At 42.9% G+C, this 24,011-nt stretch overlaps 1 protein-coding gene across 6 annotated transcripts in view; it reads right to left on the bottom strand.

Annotated features, from left to right (window-relative positions):
* LOC134530634 (EEF1A lysine methyltransferase 2) overlaps positions 1–24,011 on the bottom strand; it is a 64,296-nt gene that overhangs the window by 21,123 nt on the left and 19,162 nt on the right. For 2 of the 6 annotated variants that reach the window (XM_063365644.1, XM_063365643.1), the window contains 4 exons: positions 23,039–23,384; positions 5,331–5,483; positions 4,167–4,328; positions 27–3,359 (listed from right to left, as the gene is read on the bottom strand). In XM_063365644.1, coding sequence (XP_063221714.1) covers positions 1,060–3,359; positions 4,167–4,328; positions 5,331–5,483; positions 23,039–23,384 — 2,961 coding nt within the window. In that variant the 3' untranslated portion in view covers positions 27–1,059. Of the gene's footprint in view, positions 1–26; positions 4,329–5,330; positions 5,484–14,944; positions 16,462–23,038; positions 23,385–24,011 lie in introns of those variants that run through there. The other 4 variants (XM_063365648.1, XM_063365647.1, XM_063365645.1 and 1 more) reach the window with 3 other exon arrangements.

The raw sequence follows: 24,011 nt of genomic DNA, 5'->3' as shown, positions 1-24,011 counted from the left end.
CAGGGACAAATAAATAATAAATGTACTTCTGTAAGAAAAATTTATTTTTATTAATAATTTTACTATACAATATTAACATTATATTTCAAGCATTATTAATTAAGGTAATTGAAAACCAATACATATTAATTTTTTTTAATACACAAGTCAATCCTGTAAAATCTTGTCCCACCTAGCTGTTATCTTTTCAATTCCCTTGTAGACAGAACCTAATATAGCCAAGATAAAAACATACATTTACAAACAGAGTGACCTTCGGTCTATATGAATGGCCGGGTTCACTTTTGCTTGTACCTTTTAAAGACTAGGCAAGTGTAAGCCCATGTAACTCCACAATGAAATCTAAGAGTGGGACGCTATAGCAGGGAAAATGAGAGTCCTGAAAATGTGTGGACTAGCATCACATGCCAAAATACAGGATCATCCCACTAGGGATTGCAACTGGGATTCCCTTGGCATGAGGCAAACGCTCAGGCCACTGGCCCATCATAGTCACAAACAATTAGAAATATATCGTACAAATAATGTTATCCTGAATTTAGGTACAACTGTATAAAAATTTACTATAAATCCATGCAGAACACAACTATTGTCATATATTTTATAAAGACCTGTATTACACAGCAGTATTTTAAAATCAATTGTTAAGTTCACTATACAATCATCCATCCTATTTACATGAATTAGCAACATAAGCTAGGATGAGCTTTTAACATATAGTTTCTAGCCATTATTTAGATATGTGTCCATCTGTCATTAAAAATACATTATACATAATGAATAAAGAAAATACTCTTATAATAAATTGACAGTATGGAAAAAGTCACTTTAATACATTAAAAATAACTAACTATATTGCTGTATTTTATACCACATGACACATTTCAACATTTCTACACACAAATACAGCAGTCACAACAGACTCTCATTCCGACATTCTGCATTCAATGACAGACTCAATATCAACAAATACCAAGTCACAACACATTGTCATTCTGAAGTACGTAACTTATAAGTACCCAGTAACCATTAATGAGTGAGCGAGGGTCACATCACTATTTATTTTTTGTGTCGTGATTTCAAAAATTTCACACGTGCCAAATTTTTTATAGGATCTTTAAGTTTGGGAGCAGCATACTTTCCAGTCAAAATTCTATTAACAGTATTGCACCAAGAATGAATACAAAATTTTATCACTGTATCACAGACACATGAGTGTAAATTATGAATACTACACTTAGAAAGGAATTCTGTTTTCAACATCACTTTTCTAAAAATCCTTGTCTTAATATCATTCTCATGGCAAATATGTGGTAAATTTGTATCAACTGCTCTGAAAAGAGTTTTGCAAATGTCTGTGAAAAATGAGTTAGGGCGAGACAGTGATTTAGGGTTGTACGACCGTGCAGTGATAATGTCATCATTAGGTGAAGAAGTATCTGTACATAAAATTTCTCTACAAGTTTTACAACCTTTGATTTTTTTTAGAACTGTCCTAGCAATATAACCACTGACATATACATTTGTTGAGTTACACAAATGAGAAATCGGTGTACACTCTTTTGAGATTTTGTCATCAAATATAGAATGTTCTTGAGATGGTGACTCAGAACGTGCTTCTGTAGTTTCTTCTTGGTGTGCACACAGAAGGTTCTTCAATGAATTCAAAGCTCCTACACTGTCATCTTCTTCGCAATTTGCGTTCACAGAATGAATGGACACAAAGTTATTCAGCAAAATGCTTTTCAGTGAAGTTTTGAAGTTGGAACATGTGGGGTTAACATTCCTGATGCCATGGCTGCGGATGGTACCAAAAAGGTTTTCCAATGGATCCTGATTGAAATTACGGTTTGCCAAAAACTTGAAGCCAACATTTCGAAGTTTTTCCCAAAGGTATTTAAGTCCTTTCAGAGTCACTATCCAATTTTTGACTGATGGTGGTGTTTCCTCTTTCTTTGTCTGTTCATTAACAAACCGAAACGTTGACAGGACTTCAACAGCTTCCTTCCAAAATTCCACGTGTGGAGATTGACTGGTTACAGCAGAGCGAAGAGGTTTTCCTGGTTGAGGTTTCAGCATTGTCCCATTGACACTATCAAACAGTCTGTCCATAAACAACAATAGATCTGCTGTATCAACAGCATCTTTGTCAAGAGTTTCTCCTGGTTTACCCCACTGACAGGCCATCCGCATAGTAGCAGACAAGCGTTGACTAAACACTTGACTGCAACAGCTCACTTTCATTTTTTTTATTTTGTGAGGGATAATATGTTCATCTGTGAGCTTAGGACAGGCTCGAAATTCTGTTTCACCACTTCTGCTGTCCAATTCATAGAACTGTTCAATATGTTTCCAGCAAGCTTTTTTTGCGGAGCCATTCAACCTAAATTGAAGACATTTACTTAACAAATTATTACGTATACCTTTAAGGAGATGGGGCGGGTCATATAATGGTACAATTTCTTGTCCATTGATGACAAATCCCATGTTACGGTTTTCAACTTCTGCCCTTAGATAAGTTTCCTGGGTCTGTCGTAAAAGTGAGTTTACAGCGGCAGTATTTGTAGATGACTGGTCACAGATTGTGGCGACTACCTTCAGGCCTGTCTCTTGCAAGGTACTGATCACGTTTTTAATGCATTGTACAAGCTGTGGGGCCTTAAAAGTGCTGTTGGTAAACATGTATGCAACTGGTTGCTTCCACCTTCTTCTGATACCACGCACCATAAAAACCAAAGCATGATCAGCAAACGTTGGTTTCTGTTTTCCATTCCCTAGATCCTGAAACCCCTCTATCCTGTCAACACTTTCACCATATTGAATATTGGGATGAAGGCTCATTTCATCAAACATGAGACAACAGTACCTGTCTTTCTGATTCAACTTGGTCACAGTTTCCTTTAAATGTGCCATGACACGCATGTTGATACCAGGCTTGAAGTCAAGCTTTTGCAGGAGATTATTTAATAGTCTTTTTGAAGGCAGAGAAAAATATTTAGACAGCAACTTATACCCTTTGGGACTTTGTTTCAGGACAGAGAGAGCAAATATCTTATCATTTAATGTGAAGCGCCTACCCTTAGGTTTGTGCTTTTGTGTTCTGATTTGAGACATAATGAAGTTATATGTAACTAAGTCAACTTTATTTATTAAGTTATCAAAAAAACTACTTTCAGAAAATTTTTCTGCTAACTTTACTCTTGTTTTATATTGCTTTACTCGCAGGGAGAGACATCTTTTCTGTCGGAGCAATTTAGTTGCTTCAGAATAAAGCTTCTGTGCTTTGGGAGTGAGTTTCATCTGCCGTGTTGTTCCAGTTTTTTTAAGCAAAGAATTGTTTCTATTTTTTAGACGTGAACCTGTAGGCGGAAAAAAACAGCTGTCAAACAATCAAACAATGGTAAAAATGAAAGAGGTTGTGTTAAGTGTAATAAACATTCTGAAACAAAAAATTTGAACTTTTATGATACTAAATTTCAGTTACTGTTGCATATAATGGAACTGCCAGGAACTTTAATTGGAAGATAAACCAAAATATAAAGCAAACTCAAATTGTATGGAATATAAATGCCAATTAATGAACCAGTCTGAGAAAATGTCTAATTCATTAGAAAATGAAATGCAATATGTAAAATCCCTACTTTTCACTCTATGTCAGGTTCATCAGACAGTCAAATGATTGCATATGGCAGGTTATTCATTCATTATACATTTTTTGCAGTAAATACACTATTATACGTGCATGGTGTGCACAAAATCTGCTAGAAATTTGGAATAGAAAAGTATCATATTGTGTTACATTCTAACTTCTAAAATATAATAACTAAGGTGGCCACCTGGTCGGAGCAGTTCATAATAAACATATTCATGTTACAACAAAAATAAATAACATAATTTTTTTAATTATCATACAACTGTTACATTTTTCCATGGAGTAGTGAGCATGATGTAAATGAGTCTTCAATAGAGCATGATTTAGACAGTAATACTGCTTGGCTACTAATGACAGTTAAAACAGGGAAGTGTCCTAGCTGCCAAAGCATTGTAATTGTGCATGTGCACACTTTGTGTGTCATCACTATTATTTATGTATCTTTCTGCATACAGCTGTGAGAAGTTATTATAAAATAATAATTATATTTAATCTTATAGTTGTTATTTCTTACCAGAATGCTCATTCCTTATTGTTGCATCTGCCATTTGGTTTCCTGTTTCTTCATTCATTTGAAGATCTACTGTGTCAAGGGGCCACACTCCATCGCTTTCGAAAAAACTGATGTCCATAGTATTTGTGGCTGTCTCCTGTCCTTGCTTTTCAATGAAGGAACCTGTAAAACAATTAACCACATTTCCAGTTTTATATTACACACTATTTTATGGAACTCTTGATTTTATTACTCTGAAAGCACTTTAAGGAGATTAATAGTTCCTTCTTAATGCTTAAGGGACATCTGACTGTCCTATCTTGCCCATTTTAAAAATGCTATGCTTGTGTCCCATTATCTCAGAAACCATTAAACCTATAGGCCTACCTTCTAGATTTTAAATATGTTATATTTTATGTGTTTTTATTATACTGTAATAGAATCATTTGTTGTGTGTGCTTTTGGAAAAGACATTCAAATTCTAATAAATAATAATATTTTTCCAAACATTTTAATATAATTATTTTTCCTAATTAAATATTTCTTAATACAACTTCATAATTCTAGTACACAGTAACTTCATAATCACTATCTACAGCTATGCTATAAGTTTGAACTTTGTATATTAAAACTTTTAGAGATAATGGGTTGAATATGATAGAAAATGTAGTCTTCCATAAATCAAGGTCAAAGTTGGAAAGGTCTATAGGAGGCTATACACATCAACCAAATCTCAAGTAAGGCTCCAAATTGTTGGGAAATATACTATTTGTTATACTTTTTATTGAAAGGAGTACTAGAAATAATTTAAATTGTATCCTCAAAGGTCAAAATAATTATTTTAGCATTTAAAATTAAAAAAGTAAATTTATTTATTTTTATGAAATATGTAGTTCAACATTAAAAACATGAAAAATTAAATCTGGAATTTTTTTTTTTTGCAATAGCTAAAAATCATATCATTTCATCCAAGAAAGTTGAAATTTTATTTGGGAATTAAAAATGAAAAAAAGTCAATATTTTTATGTTTTTACTGTCAGACTCTCCTTTATGGTTTATGTATTTGGATAGTTATTGACTTGACTGCTGTTGTTACATTGCCTGTACAGCCTCTTTGTATGAGCATTATGCTCTCTTAAAGCATTTATAAGAATAAAAAAAAAATACATGGCTGCTACAACTTACATGAATCAATGTTGTCTTCAATACCAGGATCAACATCCATAGCTTGAATTTGTGAATTATGTTCATTTGATGCTTTTTGTAATGTGTCCGCTCTTGCCATACATGGTAATTCTGAAATATCTTTTTCACAGCTTGGTTTTCCATTATAACTACCTGTAAATATAACATAATATATATAATGAAATACAACTTGTGTAACTTTACCAGTATATATTTGACGTCAGCCGGGGCTACGCCCCATGAGCCTAGTCAGTCTCCGTTTCCTCAACATTCCTCTCCCCTTCCCCGGCATTTGTACCGCCATGTACGTAGTCGTGTGTTTGAATTGCGCGCCACGAACTACCACAAGAGGGCGCTTAGAAGCAGTGCGGCGATCCCTAAAATTGCTATGTTAATATTAATTGTAAGCCTTTTTGTTGTTTTCATCCATCTTCGCCCCAGTGCTGTGTAGTTTACTTGTGTTTCTTTAATTTAAATAAGTTACCTTAAATAACTATAGACGTTGCCCGGGCGGACCCGAACAGGCACGGACTTGGACGAGGATAGGAATGCTTTTATATGAATTATCATTAAATAAGTAAATAGTAACAAACTTTCCATTGTCAGTAATTTTTATATATTTTTAATGTTTATCTGTAATTTACTCAACTTTCGCCGGGGCACGGAGTCGTAGAATACAGTAACGGTAATTGTGTTGGCGCGAAGGGCGCCATGTTGCCACCTGCGAGCGATGAGCTCAGCCCCCAGTCGATCTTCATCACTGACCGAGAGCAGACGCGCCAGCACCCCGGGGACTTCAACCTTTGTTCTGCACTGACCAAGTAATTCTGTCTCGTTAAGTATTTCTGAATCTCTTTCGCTCGTCATCCTCGGGGCAGCTCTCGGTCAGCGGACTGTTTAATTAATTAATTGTCTCAGTCGAGTTTCTTTCATCACCGTGTAATAAGTAAACTTTGCAGCATGGCCACGTGTGTGGACCATGCCTTCACCTAAACCGATTCGTGCCTCAGGCTTTTTAACCGTGTAATGTGTAACGTGTAACGGGCGTGTAGAGAGACGTGTTAGTGAAATTAAATCTGGAGAATAAATATAAAGTGAGTACTTATTTAATCACGTGGTGAGTGAGTCTAGGAGTGTGGCGTGCCCGACGCCTAGAGCGGGCCAGGTCTGGGTAGCTAGGATAGAAAGGGCTGGTAACTCGTCCCCACTTGGGCTACGTCACGCCCTGAGTGAGAGACTCCGCCGGGTCCACGTGCCCTTCCACGTGGTGGCGCCCATAGTTAACATCTCGAAATCACCGGCAATGCGCGATCAGCCCTCAAATGGCGCCCAAGAGCGTGGGGCGAGTTACATCTTCCGCGAAAACCAGACCTGTACGAGCGTGTGAGATAGGCGGTTGTTACGCGGAGCGCGCGGAACTAAAGTTCGCGCTGGAACTATTGTTCGCGCGGAGCGCATAGCGGGACTCTGGCGCGCCGGCCACGTGACCAGCCGGGCGCGCGCTTCCAGGAATTCGCTGCGAGCAGCCAGGTGGCCGCATTCCTCGCGACAACAGCAGCCGGGCCAGGTCAGTGTGTGTGTGTACCGCCATCCGCGTCGCGTCGCGTAGCGAAGGGAAGAGGGGCAATCGACCGGCCTCACCACCACACGACCATGTCGGACAACCACGGACTTGACAAAAATCCGGGCGCGATTAAGGCAAGTGAGTTGTTTCAAAAGAATAGCTTATATTGTGTTATGTGCGCGCGACCGCGCCAGGTGAGCGGGACGGCGATTTCTTCGTGGACGGACACGTGCGTGTGCGTAGGACAGTATGAAGCGCAGCCGAACCACGAGCAGGCAGAACGGGCGGATCAGTTTGAGGCGGGACACGGGAAGTGCACGGATGCGGAGTGTGAGGGCAAGACGCGGGAGGGAGGCTGGTGCCGGAACTGTCGCGCGTTCAAGCACACGGCGTGTTTCGCGAAGTCCGAAATAATCTCCTTTCAAGACGGGTGGTACACGTGCCAGTGGTGCCACCACGTGAGAATAGCGGGCCCGTCAGGCCGCAGCCCGGTGAGAGACGCCGCCGACACACCACGGAGCAGGGTACCTCTCATAGGACACGTGGAGCTACCGGAATTTGCGGGCAGAACCAGCGACGATCCGCGGAGATTTGTACACGCGTGTCGGAAACGCCTGAATCGCTACGGAGTGCCGGAGTGTGAGTGGGCGAACAGGGTGAGCACCGCGCTCAAAGGCGACGCCAAGACGTGGTGGCAGATCGTCCAGGAGTATGACATGCCGTGGACCGAGTTCGCGAGATTGTTCGAGGCCAGATTCGCGGACGTGAAGACAGAGATGAGAGTGCGGACGGAGCTGTATTGTCTCGAGCAAGGCGCGACGGAGGCGGCGGAGGCGTTTATCATGAAAAAAATACGTCTGTACAAGCGGCTGTTTCCCGGAGAAGAACCTACCGGAGTGCTGGAGCGGGTAGTTGAGCTGATGCGCCCGGAATTTCGCCCGTATTTACGCCCGATGACGCGGCGTCCGGCAGAGGAGTTCGTCCAACAGGCGCGCGTCTTAGAGCAGGACCTACGAGCTGTCAGACCGACCAGGATCCACGCCACCCTGAGCACCAAGCAGGAAGACACGACGCCCGCCGACACCAAGGCGCTGGTGCCCTACACGGCGCCCACCCGAGACCAAGCTAGGCGCGACGAACCCGGACCGAGCGGCCACGCGCAGCTGACATGGCGGAGACGGACTACCGGCGGCAGCCCACCACCTCAGTGCCACACGTGTCCACCAGGCACGTTCCATTGGCACGAGAACTGCCCGGTGAGGAACAAGTTCCGGCCTGACTTCGCGGCGCAGCAGCCGTCGGGAAACGGACGGCAGGGGGCGGCGCGCTAAGACAGCCCACCTCCCCCGCCTCACCTAACAACAACAGACCTACGGCGGCGGGGCCTCTCCTGGGTCACGTGGGAGCGGCGGAGGCCGACCTGTTGCGCATTCCGGTGGTTGTCAACGGGCGCGCAGTCCACGCGCTTGTTGACACCGCCGCCAGCCACAACTGTGTGGCGGCACGCGTGATTGGCCGTGACAACTTCGAGTACCACCCGGGCCAACTCCAGCTGGCTACCACGGGGGACGCCTGCTACACCCAGGGCGTCGCGACGCTGGAGGTGGACGTGCGGGACCAACGGTCCGTCACGACGGCGCTGGTGGTGGAGCAGTTACGTGATGACGTCATTCTGGGGCTACCCTGGCTCTACGAGCAGCACGCAGCCATCGACATCCGGGCCGGCTGCGTCCACGTCGGCACCCAGGGGCGGCGGACCATCCACGGGCTGGGTAAGCCTACTCCACCAGCAGTAAACCAGGTCAGTCTCGACGAGTTCCAGCACGGAGTTCCCCCCGAGTTTCGTGCTACCATCCAGCAGGTCCTCGATCATCAGTGTAATGTGTTTGCGTCCGCGGACCCGCTGAAACGTACCACCATAGCTGAGCATGCCATCCCGACCCATCCTCACGAGCCAATGTTTATCCCACCCGGTAGCTACGGCCACGTTGGTAAACAGACCATCCTAGACCAGGTTCAGGACATGTTGCATGACGGGATAATTGAGCCTAGCGAAAGTCCGTATAATTTCCAGGTCGTGTTGGCAGAAAAAAAAGACGGGAAACTACGCTTCTGTGTCAATTTCAAACCTATCAATAGAGTGACAATTAATGCCCCACCCCCCCTGCTGAACATAGCCGACACACTTTCAGGCCTGGGTAACGCCAAGATATTTTCTTCCCTCGACCTAAAATCTGGGTATTGGCAGGTGCCGATACGTCCGGCGGACCGACCCAAGACGGCGTTCACAGCCCCAGACGGGCGGAGATTTCAGTTTTGCGCGATGCCATTCGGCCTACAGGACGCCCCCGCTACCTTCCAAGGGATGATGACACGGGTCTTAGACAACTACTCGGGCAAGTTTGCGGCCGCGTATCTGGACGACATAATTGTTTGGTCTCAGACGTGGGAAGAACATGCGCATCATTTAGCATTAGTCTTGGAACGCCTGGCGAGCCATGGTCTGACATGCAATCGCGAAAAATGCCACCTGGGGACCACAGAACTAGATTTCCTGGGCTTAGTGGTTAACGCGGACGGAAACCGACCCACGGAAAAACAGCTGAGTGTAATTATCAACAAGGAGCCCCCACGCACGCGCAAGCAACTGCAAAAGTTCTTGGGGCTAGCTAACTGGCTGCGAGCCTTCGTCCCAGAGTTCTCGGTAGTAGCGGCGCCGATGACAGAACAGCTGTCACCCAAACGTCCGTTCAGGTGGACCGTGGAAGCCCAGAACGCTTTTGACGAGCTAAAACGCAGATTTCAACAGTGCCACTTACTCGCGCGGCTGGACCCAGGCAGACCCCTGATCGTACAAACAGACGCGAGCGAGAAGGGCATCGGGGCCATCCTGTTACAACTCGGCGACGACGGCGAGCCTCGGGTGATTGAATATGCAAGCGCCAAGTTCGGCGACGTCGAGCAGCGGTATAGCGTGAACGAGCGTGAGTGTCTAGGCGTAGTTTGGGCCCTCAGACGCTACCGCCCACACCTGGAGGGGCAGAAATTCGTACTGAGAACTGACAGCCAATGTCTCAAATGGCTGGCCACGATGCAGGGGCGACGTTCGAAGCTGACGCGTTGGGCCATGCTTCTACAGGCCTTAGATTTCGAAGTCGAGCATGTACCGGGAAAACAGAACGAACTAGCGGACGAGCTGTCGCGAGATCCGGACGTCACCGTCACAGCCTGTGACGATGCGGAGTGGGAGGAGCTTTTGCCACCACCCAGCGGGCGCATACCCAGGACCCCGCGCACCCCGACAACCCAAGCCGCATTGTGTGCCCTAAACCTTAACGTCACACCGACATTACCGCCAGGCGCGGAGCTTGATGACTTAGACGCCTACGTGCGAGCGGCCCAACTCACGGACACAGACACACAGGAGATCGTGCGCCGTTGCGGGAGCGGAGAATGTGAAGGCTACCGTGTATTGGACGGGACACTGCAGGCGCGACCTAAGGGGACAGCTGGCCAATGGCGGACGTTCGCGCCAGCCGCCACCCGCCGGGAGGTGTTTGACATGTATCACGTGAACAGGCTAGCCGGACACCCCGGCGCAGACCAGACGCGACGCGATCTGCGGGAACAGTTCTACTGGCCAGGGGTAAACAAGTTTGTACGGGACTGCGTGAGGAGATGTAAACATTGCCAGAGGCACAAGGCGCGCCGCACCGACGGGACAGCCCAGCAGGTACCCAGGCAGCCCACCGAGCCATTCCATACAGTCGCCATAGACCTAATGGGACCATATCCCCGCACGCCCCGAGGGAAAAGATTTTTGTTGGTGGTGACAGACTGCTACACGCGTTGGGTGGAGGCCTACCCCCTGGCGAACATCCGCGCCGGCACCATTGCACGCAGCCTGGAAACGGAGTTTTTTCCTAGGTGGGGGTACCCCCGGGTCCTGTTGTCGGACAATGCCACCCAATTTGTCGGGCGCCGGTGGGCGCAGCTGGGGAGAAAATGGCGGGTAATCCTACACACCACCCCCGTGTACCACCCCCGCGCGAACCCCACGGAACGACGCAACCAAGAGGTGAAGGTTCAACTGCGGTTGAGGCTCGCGGATGACCACGCCCAATGGGACACGCACATCCCGGACGTTCTGTACTGCATCCGGCGACGGGTGAACGCGGCAACCGGCGAAACACCAGCCACCATGGTCCAGGGGCGGAACCTCACCCTCCCCGGGGAATATCACGTGCGGCAACAACAAACGGACCCGGACGTAGAGAGCCCCGAAGGACGCCTGAGGCGATTGGCCGAGACGCACGATAGGGCGCGACGTAACCAGGCAGCTTACCAAGCACAACGCACACCCGAGACGACCCGCCCGCCCCCTGAACTGAAACCAGGCCAGCTGGTTTACGCGAGGCTCCACCCCCTCTCCTCCGGCCGACGCAACTTCTGCGCCGGCCTGGCGCCAAAGTGGTTTGGCCCGGTGGCGGTGGTCAAGGCGGGGCCCACGGCGGTCGTGATAAAGTTACCCTCAGGCCGGGCCGCGAAATATCACCGGGACGATGTGCGCTGGGCACAGGAGGAGACGGAGGCGGCGGACGAGGCGGAGACGGGGCAGGAAGAGACGGAGGCGGCGGACGGGGCGGAAGAGACGGAAACGAGACGTGACGGAGCAGGGACGCGGCAGGAAGAGACGGAGGCGGCGGACGAGGCGGAGACGGGGCAGGAAGAGACGGAGGCGGCGGGCGGGGCGGAAGAGACGGGAACGAGACGTGACGGAGCAGGGACGCGGCAGAGAGAGACGGAGGCGGCGGACGAGACAGACGGGAGGGCGGCCGCACAGCTGGTCACGTCCACCCCAACAGACGGGGGCGGGTTCAGAGGCTTCCCGGACCTGGGGGCGGGACAGGCGACGCCCCTCGCAGTCACAGACGTCCGGCCGAGGCGGCTGTTCGAAGACTCGGGGAGTGACGTCTCGCCTTTCAGGGGATTTCTCAGGGACACGCCCGGAGTGACGGAGGGCCAGTCGACATCCCAACCACTGATAAGGTGGCCGGAGGAAGTAGAGAGTAGGCCGGGTTCGCCGGACGAGCCATTATGGCCGCTGCATTACTCGTTGGCAGACTCCACGTTCAGGGTGACAGTAACCGAACCGCAGGAAGACGAAACACCGCGGGAAGAGAGGGGAGACCGGGCGTCACAAGACCCAGTTCCGGCTCCGCGATACACGCTACGACCCCGAGGGATCGCGAGGAAGCACAGCTGTTGTTGATAAGGGGGCGACCACGCCCACAGGCGACCCAGCGGAAACGTCGACATGACCGGCTATTCGAGGGGGGGGCAATTGACGTCAGCCGGGGCTACGCCCCATGAGCCTAGTCAGTCTCCGTTTCCTCAACATTCCTCTCCCCTTCCCCGGCATTTGTACCGCCATGTACGTAGTCGTGTGTTTGAATTGCGCGCCACGAACTACCACAAGAGGGCGCTTAGAAGCAGTGCGGCGATCCCTAAAATTGCTATGTTAATATTAATTGTAAGCCTTTTTGTTGTTTTCATCCATCTTCGCCCCAGTGCTGTGTAGTTTACTTGTGTTTCTTTAATTTAAATAAGTTACCTTAAATAACTATAGACGTTGCCCGGGCGGACCCGAACAGGCACGGACTTGGACGAGGATAGGAATGCTTTTATATGAATTATCATTAAATAAGTAAATAGTAACAAACTTTCCATTGTCAGTAATTTTTATATATTTTTAATGTTTATCTGTAATTTACTCAACTTTCGCCGGGGCACGGAGTCGTAGAATACAGTAACGGTAATTGTGTTGGCGCGAAGGGCGCCATGTTGCCACCTGCGAGCGATGAGCTCAGCCCCCAGTCGATCTTCATCACTGACCGAGAGCAGACGCGCCAGCACCCCGGGGACTTCAACCTTTGTTCTGCACTGACCAAGTAATTCTGTCTCGTTAAGTATTTCTGAATCTCTTTCGCTCGTCATCCTCGGGGCAGCTCTCGGTCAGCGGACTGTTTAATTAATTAATTGTCTCAGTCGAGTTTCTTTCATCACCGTGTAATAAGTAAACTTTGCAGCATGGCCACGTGTGTGGACCATGCCTTCACCTAAACCGATTCGTGCCTCAGGCTTTTTAACCGTGTAATGTGTAACGTGTAACGGGCGTGTAGAGAGACGTGTTAGTGAAATTAAATCTGGAGAATAAATATAAAGTGAGTACTTATTTAATCACGTGGTGAGTGAGTCTAGGAGTGTGGCGTGCCCGACGCCTAGAGCGGGCCAGGTCTGGGTAGCTAGGATAGAAAGGGCTGGTAACTCGTCCCCACTTGGGCTACGTCACGCCCTGAGTGAGAGACTCCGCCGGGTCCACGTGCCCTTCCACGTGGTGGCGCCCATAGTTAACATCTCGAAATCACCGGCAATGCGCGATCAGCCCTCATATTCAAAGATGATTATCAAAAAAGTTATCATTAATTACTAATTAACTGCAGGTAATATCAAAAGGCACTTTTCTAAGGGAAAAAAAGCAATTAGTTACTATCTAGTCTTAAAAGTAGCTACAGGCAACTGTGGGTAATCATCCAGTGAAATTTAAAAATACAAAGGAAAAAAGTATGCTTGTTTACAGGTAAATATCACAATATTCTGGAATAAGTTCTGAAGCCCTTGTGTACAGAATTTTGTAATTTTAGGATTGATTAGTTTCAGTTAGGTAAGCTAAAATATTCTTTTAACAAGATTGTGTTAATGTTGCACAAATAATGTGTACGAAGTGCGACATAAAAAAATAACAGTAAGTACTTAGGTTAACTACACTGAATATATTCAACTTTCAAAATTTTTCAAGTGAGTTCCACCGCAACATTAGGGATTATTACTGGAGATGTACCGACAAAAGTATTACACAAAAGGAAAGTTTTATTAATGAAAAATGCTTGCATGATATTTACAACTTGTCTCATTTAGAAAAAACTAATTCTTAAATATGTGATAATATTTTAGGTTAAGACCAAACGGTTACAATAGATGGTGAGCCACAACATCTGTTTGTATCTAAAAAACGCTACATGTTGTTTGAAGTGCTAATTATTGTCGACAGATGTAGAATTATGCACAGAGGTATATGGTTCTGTATTTACAGCAATGTTGAGTTCTAAAATATCTGTTCCATTATGTTTTGGGCATTAAGACAGTTCACGCCTCCGCACTGCTAACAAAAAAAAAAAAAAAAAAAAAATTTAGGTTCAGGTACAACAGGATAATGTGCACAGGATTATGTTATCAGGACAGCCTGATAAAACAGACATGATATGCAATGTAAATAAATGTAAACAAATAGCAATATGGCATAGGCATAGTAATAAAAACTATAAACGGTAGGCTAATATCTTTGTAACGAGTACAAATTTCATAACTCCGCATTCAGTAAAAAACAGAGGAAGGTCAATAGCAATAAATTAAAGTGATTTAAAATTTTTATTTATTTTTTTAATGAAGAACCACCAATTCAGATAAAGACTTTTGTCCTGGTTTTGTTATCTTAAAAAGCAGTAATCTTAAATTTTGGTTTGTACTAACACATTAAACATTCTGAGAAAAGCATCAGGCAAAAGCTAATTTAAAGACGAAAGTACTGACTTCAGGGGAACCATTATATATTACATTAATTCACACAATTAACGACACACAGCCTACCTCCTGCTTAATTCAACGATACATGCCAACTATTGAAATAGGCCTACCCAGATGAAGTAACATTAGTTTGAACTTGATTAAGATTTATTTTCTTTACATTGTTTTCTATTCCAGTATGACCATGCATTGAAGTATGTTCGTTATTAACTGGGAATAACTATGGCACTATAAAGTAGTAATGCAATTCATGAACTATAAAATGTATGCATCTAGGCCTTAAGTGGTATAAATTTGTTAATACAAATTATAAAAATGTTACCTTAATTCCTACAGTTGAAGTTACAAATCTAACGTTTAATGGGCTGCAGATAAAAAAATTTAACTTTGATTCAAGTTTACTTACCTTTTCGTGGATATCCAAAGGAGTTATTTACGGTACCTACTTCTGTGAAATTTGGTAAATGCAATGATGGAAGCGAATAGATCTTTAAATGCTTCGAACCAAGATTTTTGCAGTCATCTATAAAGTGACGTTCACACACGACGTATGTTTTATAAACACGTTCCTTATCCAGCGACAAAAGCCTAGGGTTGTTTATTCTTTCCAGCCATATCTTATACGAAACATCGTCATTTTTTGGCAAGCGATGCCGGATAGATGTTGTATCTCGACATCCAGGAACACAGCATGGCTTTTTTCTAGTCATTTTCACCATAAATGGTCACAACGTGAACAGGAACAATCAATTTTCACAATAACCACACGTGTTTACACTCATTTAAGTAGCCATTTTTAATTTTACCCCCCTCCCGCCAAAAAACACAAATGGTAACTACAGCAACTGCACTCTGGCGGGTGTGCACAGGACTAACAACATTGTTCACTCCCCTCCCATTGAGTTACCGCCCCATGTGCAACATTCTTTAGGTGCGTCACTAGGGTAGACCACGCCCCCGACCCTACACCACGCCTCCCGGACTGCTCGAACACGTGGCATGGAGAGCTCTTCTCGCGGAGACCATACGCCCAAAGGACCCTTAACGGGACTAGTATTACGTGTAAGCAGCCTCAATCTGTGCCGGGACGTCATAGCGGACCTTACGGTGTTACGTGAGTCTGGGTCGCCGTGGGAAGGGAGTTGGTTCCGCGGTGGTTTCGCCAGGCTGCGGCAGGGTCATAAATCGTTAATAAAAGGGGCTTGTGAAAACCGTCAACACCGAATCGTTATTGGAACAATTTACCAATATTCCTCTCCACCTAACTCCTCCCTCCAGGTCCCGCAGTTCCCGGTCCCGGCCACGTTGGCCTGGACCCACTCTCCGCAGAGCAGTACGGGCATAACTGGACATTCACGCAAGCAGGGAACCGGGGGCCTCAAGCCGAGGGACGTCAATATATGTATTGCATTATCAGTTAGAAAACCTTGTATCTTACCTAACTGTCTGACAAAAGGGCAATAATAATGTATGCTCTGCACTCTGGATAGAAAAAAGATACCTTACTAACTGTGTTAAGTCAGAAAAACATGATAGTAGAATCTCGTTATAGCGAGCACGGTAATAGCGAGAACACGGCTATAACGAGGTATTTTTGAGGAATTTACGGCGTGATCGCTTGAAGCGCGCTTTTGTTATTTGTCTGCTTTATCTCCACCCCTCTCGCTCGCCACTAGACATCTTGCCGTTGACGCCTGTCACATTCTTCAGCCTTGCAGTCGCCACCTAAGTGCGTGGCTTTAAAAATAGAATCCCATCCTTTCTTTCTTTTATCAAACTTCCGTTAGTTATCTGTGCCGTGTGTAGACAAAGTTTGAGATTGGAACAGAAACAACGTAAGAAAGTATTTTTTACAAATTAGAAATATGTATGTTTTTGTTTTTATAATCGCGTATTTTCACGTTTTTTTGGTTGTTATCTTAAATGAGAAAATATTAAAAAGCCGCTCTAATGAGATTTAATTGTTTCTTGGTTAACAAAAACTATTAATTATCAAATATTGTTAATTGTTTATATTTTATTTATTATTATTTACGCGACGTCATACTGTCGCGTACGCAATACGACTCGATTCGTTGCTGTAACATAACATAGCATGTTATGCGGTATCAGAAGTAACAAGTAACGTAACGATAGTAACGAGTACTAATTGTAATAGTAACGAATACATACGGGTACACATTTTTTCGTTATTTTTACACCTCTAGTAGGCACTACCGTATTTATTTCCGAATCGCTAGGACAGTTTATTTGAAACTTTTGTTTCGGTCAGTTGTTGGGGTATCTGTCCGGGAAAGGGGTGGTGATGGTTTGAGTTTAATCCCAAATTTATTTTCTAAAAAAGTTGACAGGTTTCTTTAAATGAAAAAAGTATAGTTTTCCAGCTACTATTTCGTTTGAGGCGTACGTGCGTTGCCGCAGCCGCACTCCTGCATTTTTGTAAGGAATTAAATCGTCGCGCTACACTAGCACCACCTGTTAGCAACATCCCGAACCAACATGGCCGGCAGCAGACAGCCCGCGTCGACAATAGATAGCAGGACAATGCTGCGTCGGCCGCGGCAGGGGGGTTACAGTATATACAGGGGGTGGCAACTCTAATAGGCCATTATGTACCCAGATACTATTTTTAATCTGCACAACAGATAGCGCTAGTAGATTGACCTAGTTCTTTTGTAAATTCATAGGTAGCGTTAGTGTTCATGATCAAATGTCAATTGAATGTTTATAAGAAACTAAATTTATGCAATAAATACTAATAATGCAATAAATATTGTGTAATATTAATGTATTTTGATTTCAAAAACATTTGATTTGTAAAAATGTTTTTTTTTGCAGTAATATTCGTTTACATATTGATTTGAGCATTATAGTTGCTCTTTTTTTTTTCGGTTTGTAGTAGATTTTGGTTGAGTGAAAGATGGTTTTTTACAATGGAGTTTGATTTTTCATTTTGAATTATTTTCCTATATGATTGTGAATTAAGAAGCCGATGAAGATGCCTGTGAATACACATCGATGTTTTGTGTCTTCGTGCAGGAACAGTATTACTGTTAATCCTGATGTGACAACATTCAGATTTCCATGAAGCCGAAGCAAGTGAGTACTGATGTTTATATTAAAAAAATTACAATAAGTGGTTTAACATGTTAAGGGTATAGATAGAGTGATATTATCGAGACCTGAATTTGCGCACATAATAATTTTGTAATTAAGTAGTATAATCATTTACATATATATACATACACACACACACACACATATATATATACATATATATATATATACATATACCCATTTGGGGATAGTATGGGCTTAGTAAAATTACCATAAATCAGTAATTTAAATGTACTGATTTGTGATATGAACCCTAAAAATCGTTTTGTGTTACTGAATTTATATTATTTATACAATATGTGATTCAATGAAAATTAATATATCGTAATTAAAAGAAACCCACCAAATTTATTACACTCTACAGCACTTTAATAATAAAACATTAGCTCTGAAATATATACGTTCATTGAGTGGTAATGCTAAAGTAAATACACATAATTAAATACATGTATGTTTATACCTTATATTTATACGTAGTAGGCTACATGCTAGCTAATAATCTGGAAATACTGATTTATGTACTAGCACACACTATAAAAAATTTTTGTTTTGTATCCAGGTTATTGAAGTGGATTGCTGCAATTGGCTATGACCTTGATGCCAGTAATGCTGAAACATTTAAAACTAAATATGTGTGTTCCGAACATTTTGATATTGGAGCTTTCACTACATGTGACTGCATCAAATTGAATCATGGTGCTGTTACAACATATTTTAATTCTGTGGACAGTGAAGTATGGATCTATTGTTATAATTTATTATGTCTAGAATGCTGCCAAATATAGGTGAAATGTTTATGTTACATAACATAACTTGTAAGATCTACTTGTGCAGATATATATTTTCACCTGCCTCTAAGGTCCTTTGTTATTCACAGGTAGCATTTACATGTGATGGGCTGAAGCAGTATTTAACATTATTGGTCAACATGCAGTCCATCATTACAACCTTTGTACAGGCGCATACAAACATATATGTATGGGGTATTTCACACTTTTTATTTGATGTTAAAGATTGGTATGGTGACCGGGATACTTTTTTTTTATTAAACCTCCTACACAGTTCTCTACTGTTTCCCTTATCTGTTGCCTTAACATTTTTTTTTGATCAGTCCAATTCCTTGAATCACGTTGCAAAAAAAGTCACAATACATGGGATTGGGCCACTCTCTCAAAGAATTGTAATTCGAGTTTAAACATAGCAAGGCTGACCATAAATTGTAGAGGCAAATTTAAAATGTTGATCTTCAACATATTTATAACCTATGATCATGTGATGTATATACAGCTAGTTAGAAAGTAAGTTGTAGTATAGTATGCAATTGAACCTTCAATAAGTTCTACATCCACACTTAAAAACTTATTTTTACTTGATGTTTTATGTTCAATAACTATTCAGTATAAAGGTTTTTTTTTACATTATAAACTACAAAAGTGTTCAGATTTGTAAATGTAATGAAATTCCACTGAGCCCTCTACCTTTTTTTAACTACCATTTCTGCCTTGTGGCCTTTTTTTTCTTACTTTTGTGTTCATTATAAGTTACAACCACTCATTTGATTAATTGTGTTAAATTAAATGATATTTAAAATGGGATGTCACTTCATAAGAACATTCAGGATTACCTGTATTCACTGCGCACAATTATACAAAAGTTTTTTATGTATGTAAAAGTGTTTTACGTAAGACAGTGGACACATACATGTATTGAGTAACATGAGAAAATTGAAATATCTAAAATAAAATTAAAAGGTTACAAGCTTTTATATACATGCAGCTCCCAAAAAATTCTGCATACTAAAAAATAACACATGCTTTTAAATGAATTCTTACCATCTTATAAACTAGTAGTATTTTGTTATTTGGTTTCAAATGAATTGTTTTTGGTTAATTTATTTGACTGTAGGGATTAAATATCATTTGTAGAATAAAGTGTGAAAATTAGTATTGATCGATTTAACTGTAAGTACAAAATATGTGTTACATTTCTTGTAAGTTAAAATTGTTCAGGTATTATAAATTAGCTGGAAAAAGCAAACTCATGACTAGAATAAATTGTACTGTTAGGTATGTTTCGAAGAAAGACTACCTGTTGCAGTCGTTACCATGTGTATGTACCACATTTTTATTGTCATGATAACTGCCATAATTTTGTACAAATAAATCACTTAATACATAAAATATGGTTATGGAAATTCTCAGTTCAGTTTGTTAATGGATATAAGCCCACCAAAGGGGTATACATGGGGAAGATTTTTTGAAAAACATTTAAATCACTTCAACTCCCATAACATGAAACATATCACATCTGTTTGAACATATTATAACTTATAGGAGTATTACCAAAAATTTTGTCTACATATTTGGATATGACCAGCCATAACTGTTAAGGGGTGGAAAAAAACAAGGGTTTGAGGACAAAAAACTCCTAACTATCTTAGTAGGCACACCATAGAATCTGTTCAAATTTGTTGTCAATTTTAAAAAATTTTATAACCACCTGATAACTACCAAGGGTGCTGTGGGTAAAATAATGAGGGGTTAATGGACAAACAAATATTCTTAATTACTCTATTAAGTTAACTATAAAATCTATAACAATTATTGCAATTCTTCTAAAACTTGTATAAAACTTTGATCTGAAACAATTTTTTTAGGATTAACCAGTGCTGCAAGAAGTTAAAAATACCAGTGGGTGGAAATTTAAAAAAAAATAATAATAAAACTTCTGTACAGTGTATACTATCGCATCCATTCTTATTTATTTAAAACTTTCTAAATATCTTCTGAAACTTTTATGTAACCAAACATTACTGCAATGAGTGAAAATAATATATTCAGAGACAAAAAATGATAACTTTAATTATTGCAGTTGCTCTCTGTATTGACGTCAGCCGGGGCTTCGCCCCACGAGCCTGATCAGTGATCATCCTCCGTTCCCTTCCCCAACACCTTCCCTACCCGGCATCTGTGTCGTAACGTACGTAGCCGTGTGCGATTCAAACTGCGCGCCACGAACTACAGCAAGAGGGCGCTTAGATGCAGTGCGCCGCACCCCCTAAATGTGTAATTAATATTGTAACCCTTTTTTCTTCCATTCTTTTGCCCCAGTGTCTTGTTGCAGTTTAATCATGTGTTTCTTCAATTTAAATGTTACATTAATTATAAAACTATAGACGTTGCCCGGGCGGACCCGAATAGGCACGGACTTGGACGAGGGTAGAAATGTTTTATAATAATTCTCATTAACGACGTAAACATTAATGTATTTTAAATTGCCAGTAATTTTTATATATTTATTAATGTAATCCATTATTTACTTAACTTTCGCCGGGGCACGGAATCGCAGAATGTTGTAACGGTAATTGTGTTCGGCGCGAAGGGCGCCATGTTGCCACCTGCAAACCATGATCTCATCCCAGTCTCCTTCTACAGCCGGCCGAGAGCGGACGTCTCTGTCGACACCCCGAGGACATCACCGTTGAGTCACTGAGTAATAATTCCATAGTTTAATTTATTCTAATATCTTTCTTTCATCCTCGGGGCCTCTCTCGGTCGGAGAGACTGTTTAAATATTTAATATTAACTCCTCTGAGTTTTTAGTATCATCATCGTAATACGTAACGACTTGGGGCGGCCACGTGCGTGGTTCGCCTCTTCACCTAAGCCGATTCGTGCCTCGGGCGTTTTCACAGTTGTACCAGTGAAGGAACGTGTACGGAAATAAATCGTGAGTAAAATAAACCAATTAACTGTGTTACGTGTCTCTGTGTTCGGGGGACCACGTGGGACCCCAACCTGGTCGGCGGCGTGTGGGACGCCCTGAGAGCCCACTGCGTGGTAGAAGCGTGTCCGACGCTGAGAGCGGGCTTAGGTAGGGTCGAGAGCGGCGCATTTAATATCTAGAGGGCCAAATATCTCGCCGCACACGGGCCACGTAACGCCCTGGGTTAGAGTCTCCAGCCGGGTCCACACTATTTAGGGCCCCTGATCTGTTATCTAAACTCTTAAAGAAACTCCTCCCCAATTATTCAAACTTACTTCACCTTATTTTATTTCATTACTTAAAACAACTTACTCAAAAAATAAATAAATATTGAAATACTAACTCAAGGTTTTAGTGCTGTTTAATAACTTTTAACTAAATCATTTAACTTTTCACAAACATAATTTTATATTGGCATGATATATATGATTAATCAGTTAGTAATTTTTGTTAACTTTCCCAAGTATGCATGGTGTTAAGGTCTCACTGAACCCAAAGTGCCAATCTGTAAAGTATACAGTCTATTTATGACTTGCAGATTTTTGTTTGTTTGTTCGGGCGCAGCCACGGGCCGCAGTTACTGGGGCGCGCTGTCGTAACAAGCCGCGCGGTGTGGCCTGCACGTCGGGGTAGAGGGGGGTAGCCTTCCCAGATGTTCTAGTTAGTTGTTTAGTAAATTTGGCTTCAATAACGAGGATTTGTTATGCTAGGCGCGGCAGGGCGCGCGAATTTAAGCGCAAGTGAGTGGTAGCTCGGCGCTCACTCTGGCGGAAGCTATGGCCGACGCCAGAGGCAACGAGTTACTTAGGTCGTAAAGTAATTTAAGTTAGGTCATAATGTAGTCGTCTTCAAGCTTTCGGGCGGAGGCTATGGCCCTCGTCACTAGTCGTTTAGTTCTTGTTTTTAAAATGTAATGTTTGTTCGGGATTTCAAGGGCAGGAGAGGCCCCTACGTTAGTTTTTAAAGTAATCAATCAAGAGGTGCTTATTGGAAAATGTGAGTATGGACTTATCTTAGTTTTATTTTTAAGTATAAATTATGATTTAATGTATTCGGAAGGATTAGGGAAGTGTTTAGTGAAGTTCTCTCTTTCTCTCTTGTAAGGTCGTTCAACAGTTAAGGAAGTAATGAAGAGATTATTGTTTTAAATTGTAATCCCGCTATTTAAATGTTCTTTAAAATGATGTTGATTATTTGACTTTAAGAATAAAATAATTTTAATTTAGTATTATGTTATTTTGCAAAATCTCCTTAGTTCAGCTCTCACCAGACATCCTGTACGGGATGACGAACCTATGATCCTAGGTACAGTAAATATTTTATGAAGTTAAGACTAGTTGAAGCCAGCAAGCGAGTTGTTTCTATGTAAAGAGCTACGATTCTCGCCCCCCCTCTGAAAGTGAGACGTGACAATAAACAACAGATCATGATTACTGAAACATATGCACCTGCATTCAGAGTTGCTACAAATCATTACCAATAAATTATTTTAATAGTCAAGATTATAGATATTGTCAGGTATGCCTAAACAGATGTGCAGGTGGCAGTGTTGCAAATGAAAACAAAATGTGCAGGACCTTGATGACAACAGATGAGGATGACTAGAGTAACGACTCACTTGTAACGAAATGAGCTACCAGCTCCTCCTCGGTCCAGTTGCACGAAGTCAGGACAAGCAGCCCCTCGGGCCGCAACAAGCTCCGCACTCGCTCGACGTATCTCGTCCGCTTGCCTCTGGCATCGTCTGGGCTCAGGCTGATGGCATCGTACGTGCCCTTGTCCAGGGCCACGGCAAACAGCCCGTCCGGGGCGGAGCTCCGTAGCGGCGGAGCCTGGTCCGCCACGATGTCCAACAGCTCGTAGTGGACCGTCAACACTCGCTCCTTCTCTGCCACCGCCCTTGCCAAGTCCACAGCAGTTTGAGAGTAGTCCACTCCCGTCAGGTCTGTGAAGCCCTCTCGCGCCTGCAACAGCAGTCACTGCCTTCCTGTACACTGTGACAACCACCAGATGCTCGTGTGCTCAACTTGAGCCTGCAGCAGCATTCACTTGGCGTGGTAATACATATAAAACAGTTAAATAAGACACCTTTCCAGCAAACACCTCAAAATAAACCAAGTAATTCAGTGTAGTTTTCCACTAACTGATATCCAGTCTTCAAGTATCTAGAAGAAGAAAAAAAGACATCCTATATTTTCTGCTACAAAAAACTGTTGGACAAAATATTTTGTGTTGAGTACTAAAAACATAAGGATCAACTTTTGCCTTATTATCATAACAATGGTGGTCATGACAAAAGGTCTATTGAAATGTGTAGCCATGGGGATCTTGTTTACTATTGTAGGGGAAAGCATGTAGAACGAGTAGAGATTAAAACCATCATTGTAATAATCTGCCTTGTTATTGAACAGACAAATTTCTTAACAAAGAGGACATAGCATTAAGATATTGGCATCTCAGTAGTAAAAATTGTAAAATAAACTGACCCTGTCATTTAAGACATGAAGAATAAACAATGTGTGTGTGAAGTAATGATGGCTACTGAGTATGGGTCAACACAGTTTGTAAGTGCGTGCAGTTGTGTGCCAGCT

Source organism: Bacillus rossius, chromosome 3, assembly GCF_032445375.1.
Source record: "Bacillus rossius redtenbacheri isolate Brsri chromosome 3, Brsri_v3, whole genome shotgun sequence".
Lineage (NCBI taxonomy): Eukaryota > Metazoa > Arthropoda > Insecta > Phasmatodea > Bacillidae > Bacillus > Bacillus rossius.
The sequence above is the reverse complement of the archived record's forward strand: the minus strand, read 5'-3'. Positions and strand labels throughout refer to the sequence as shown.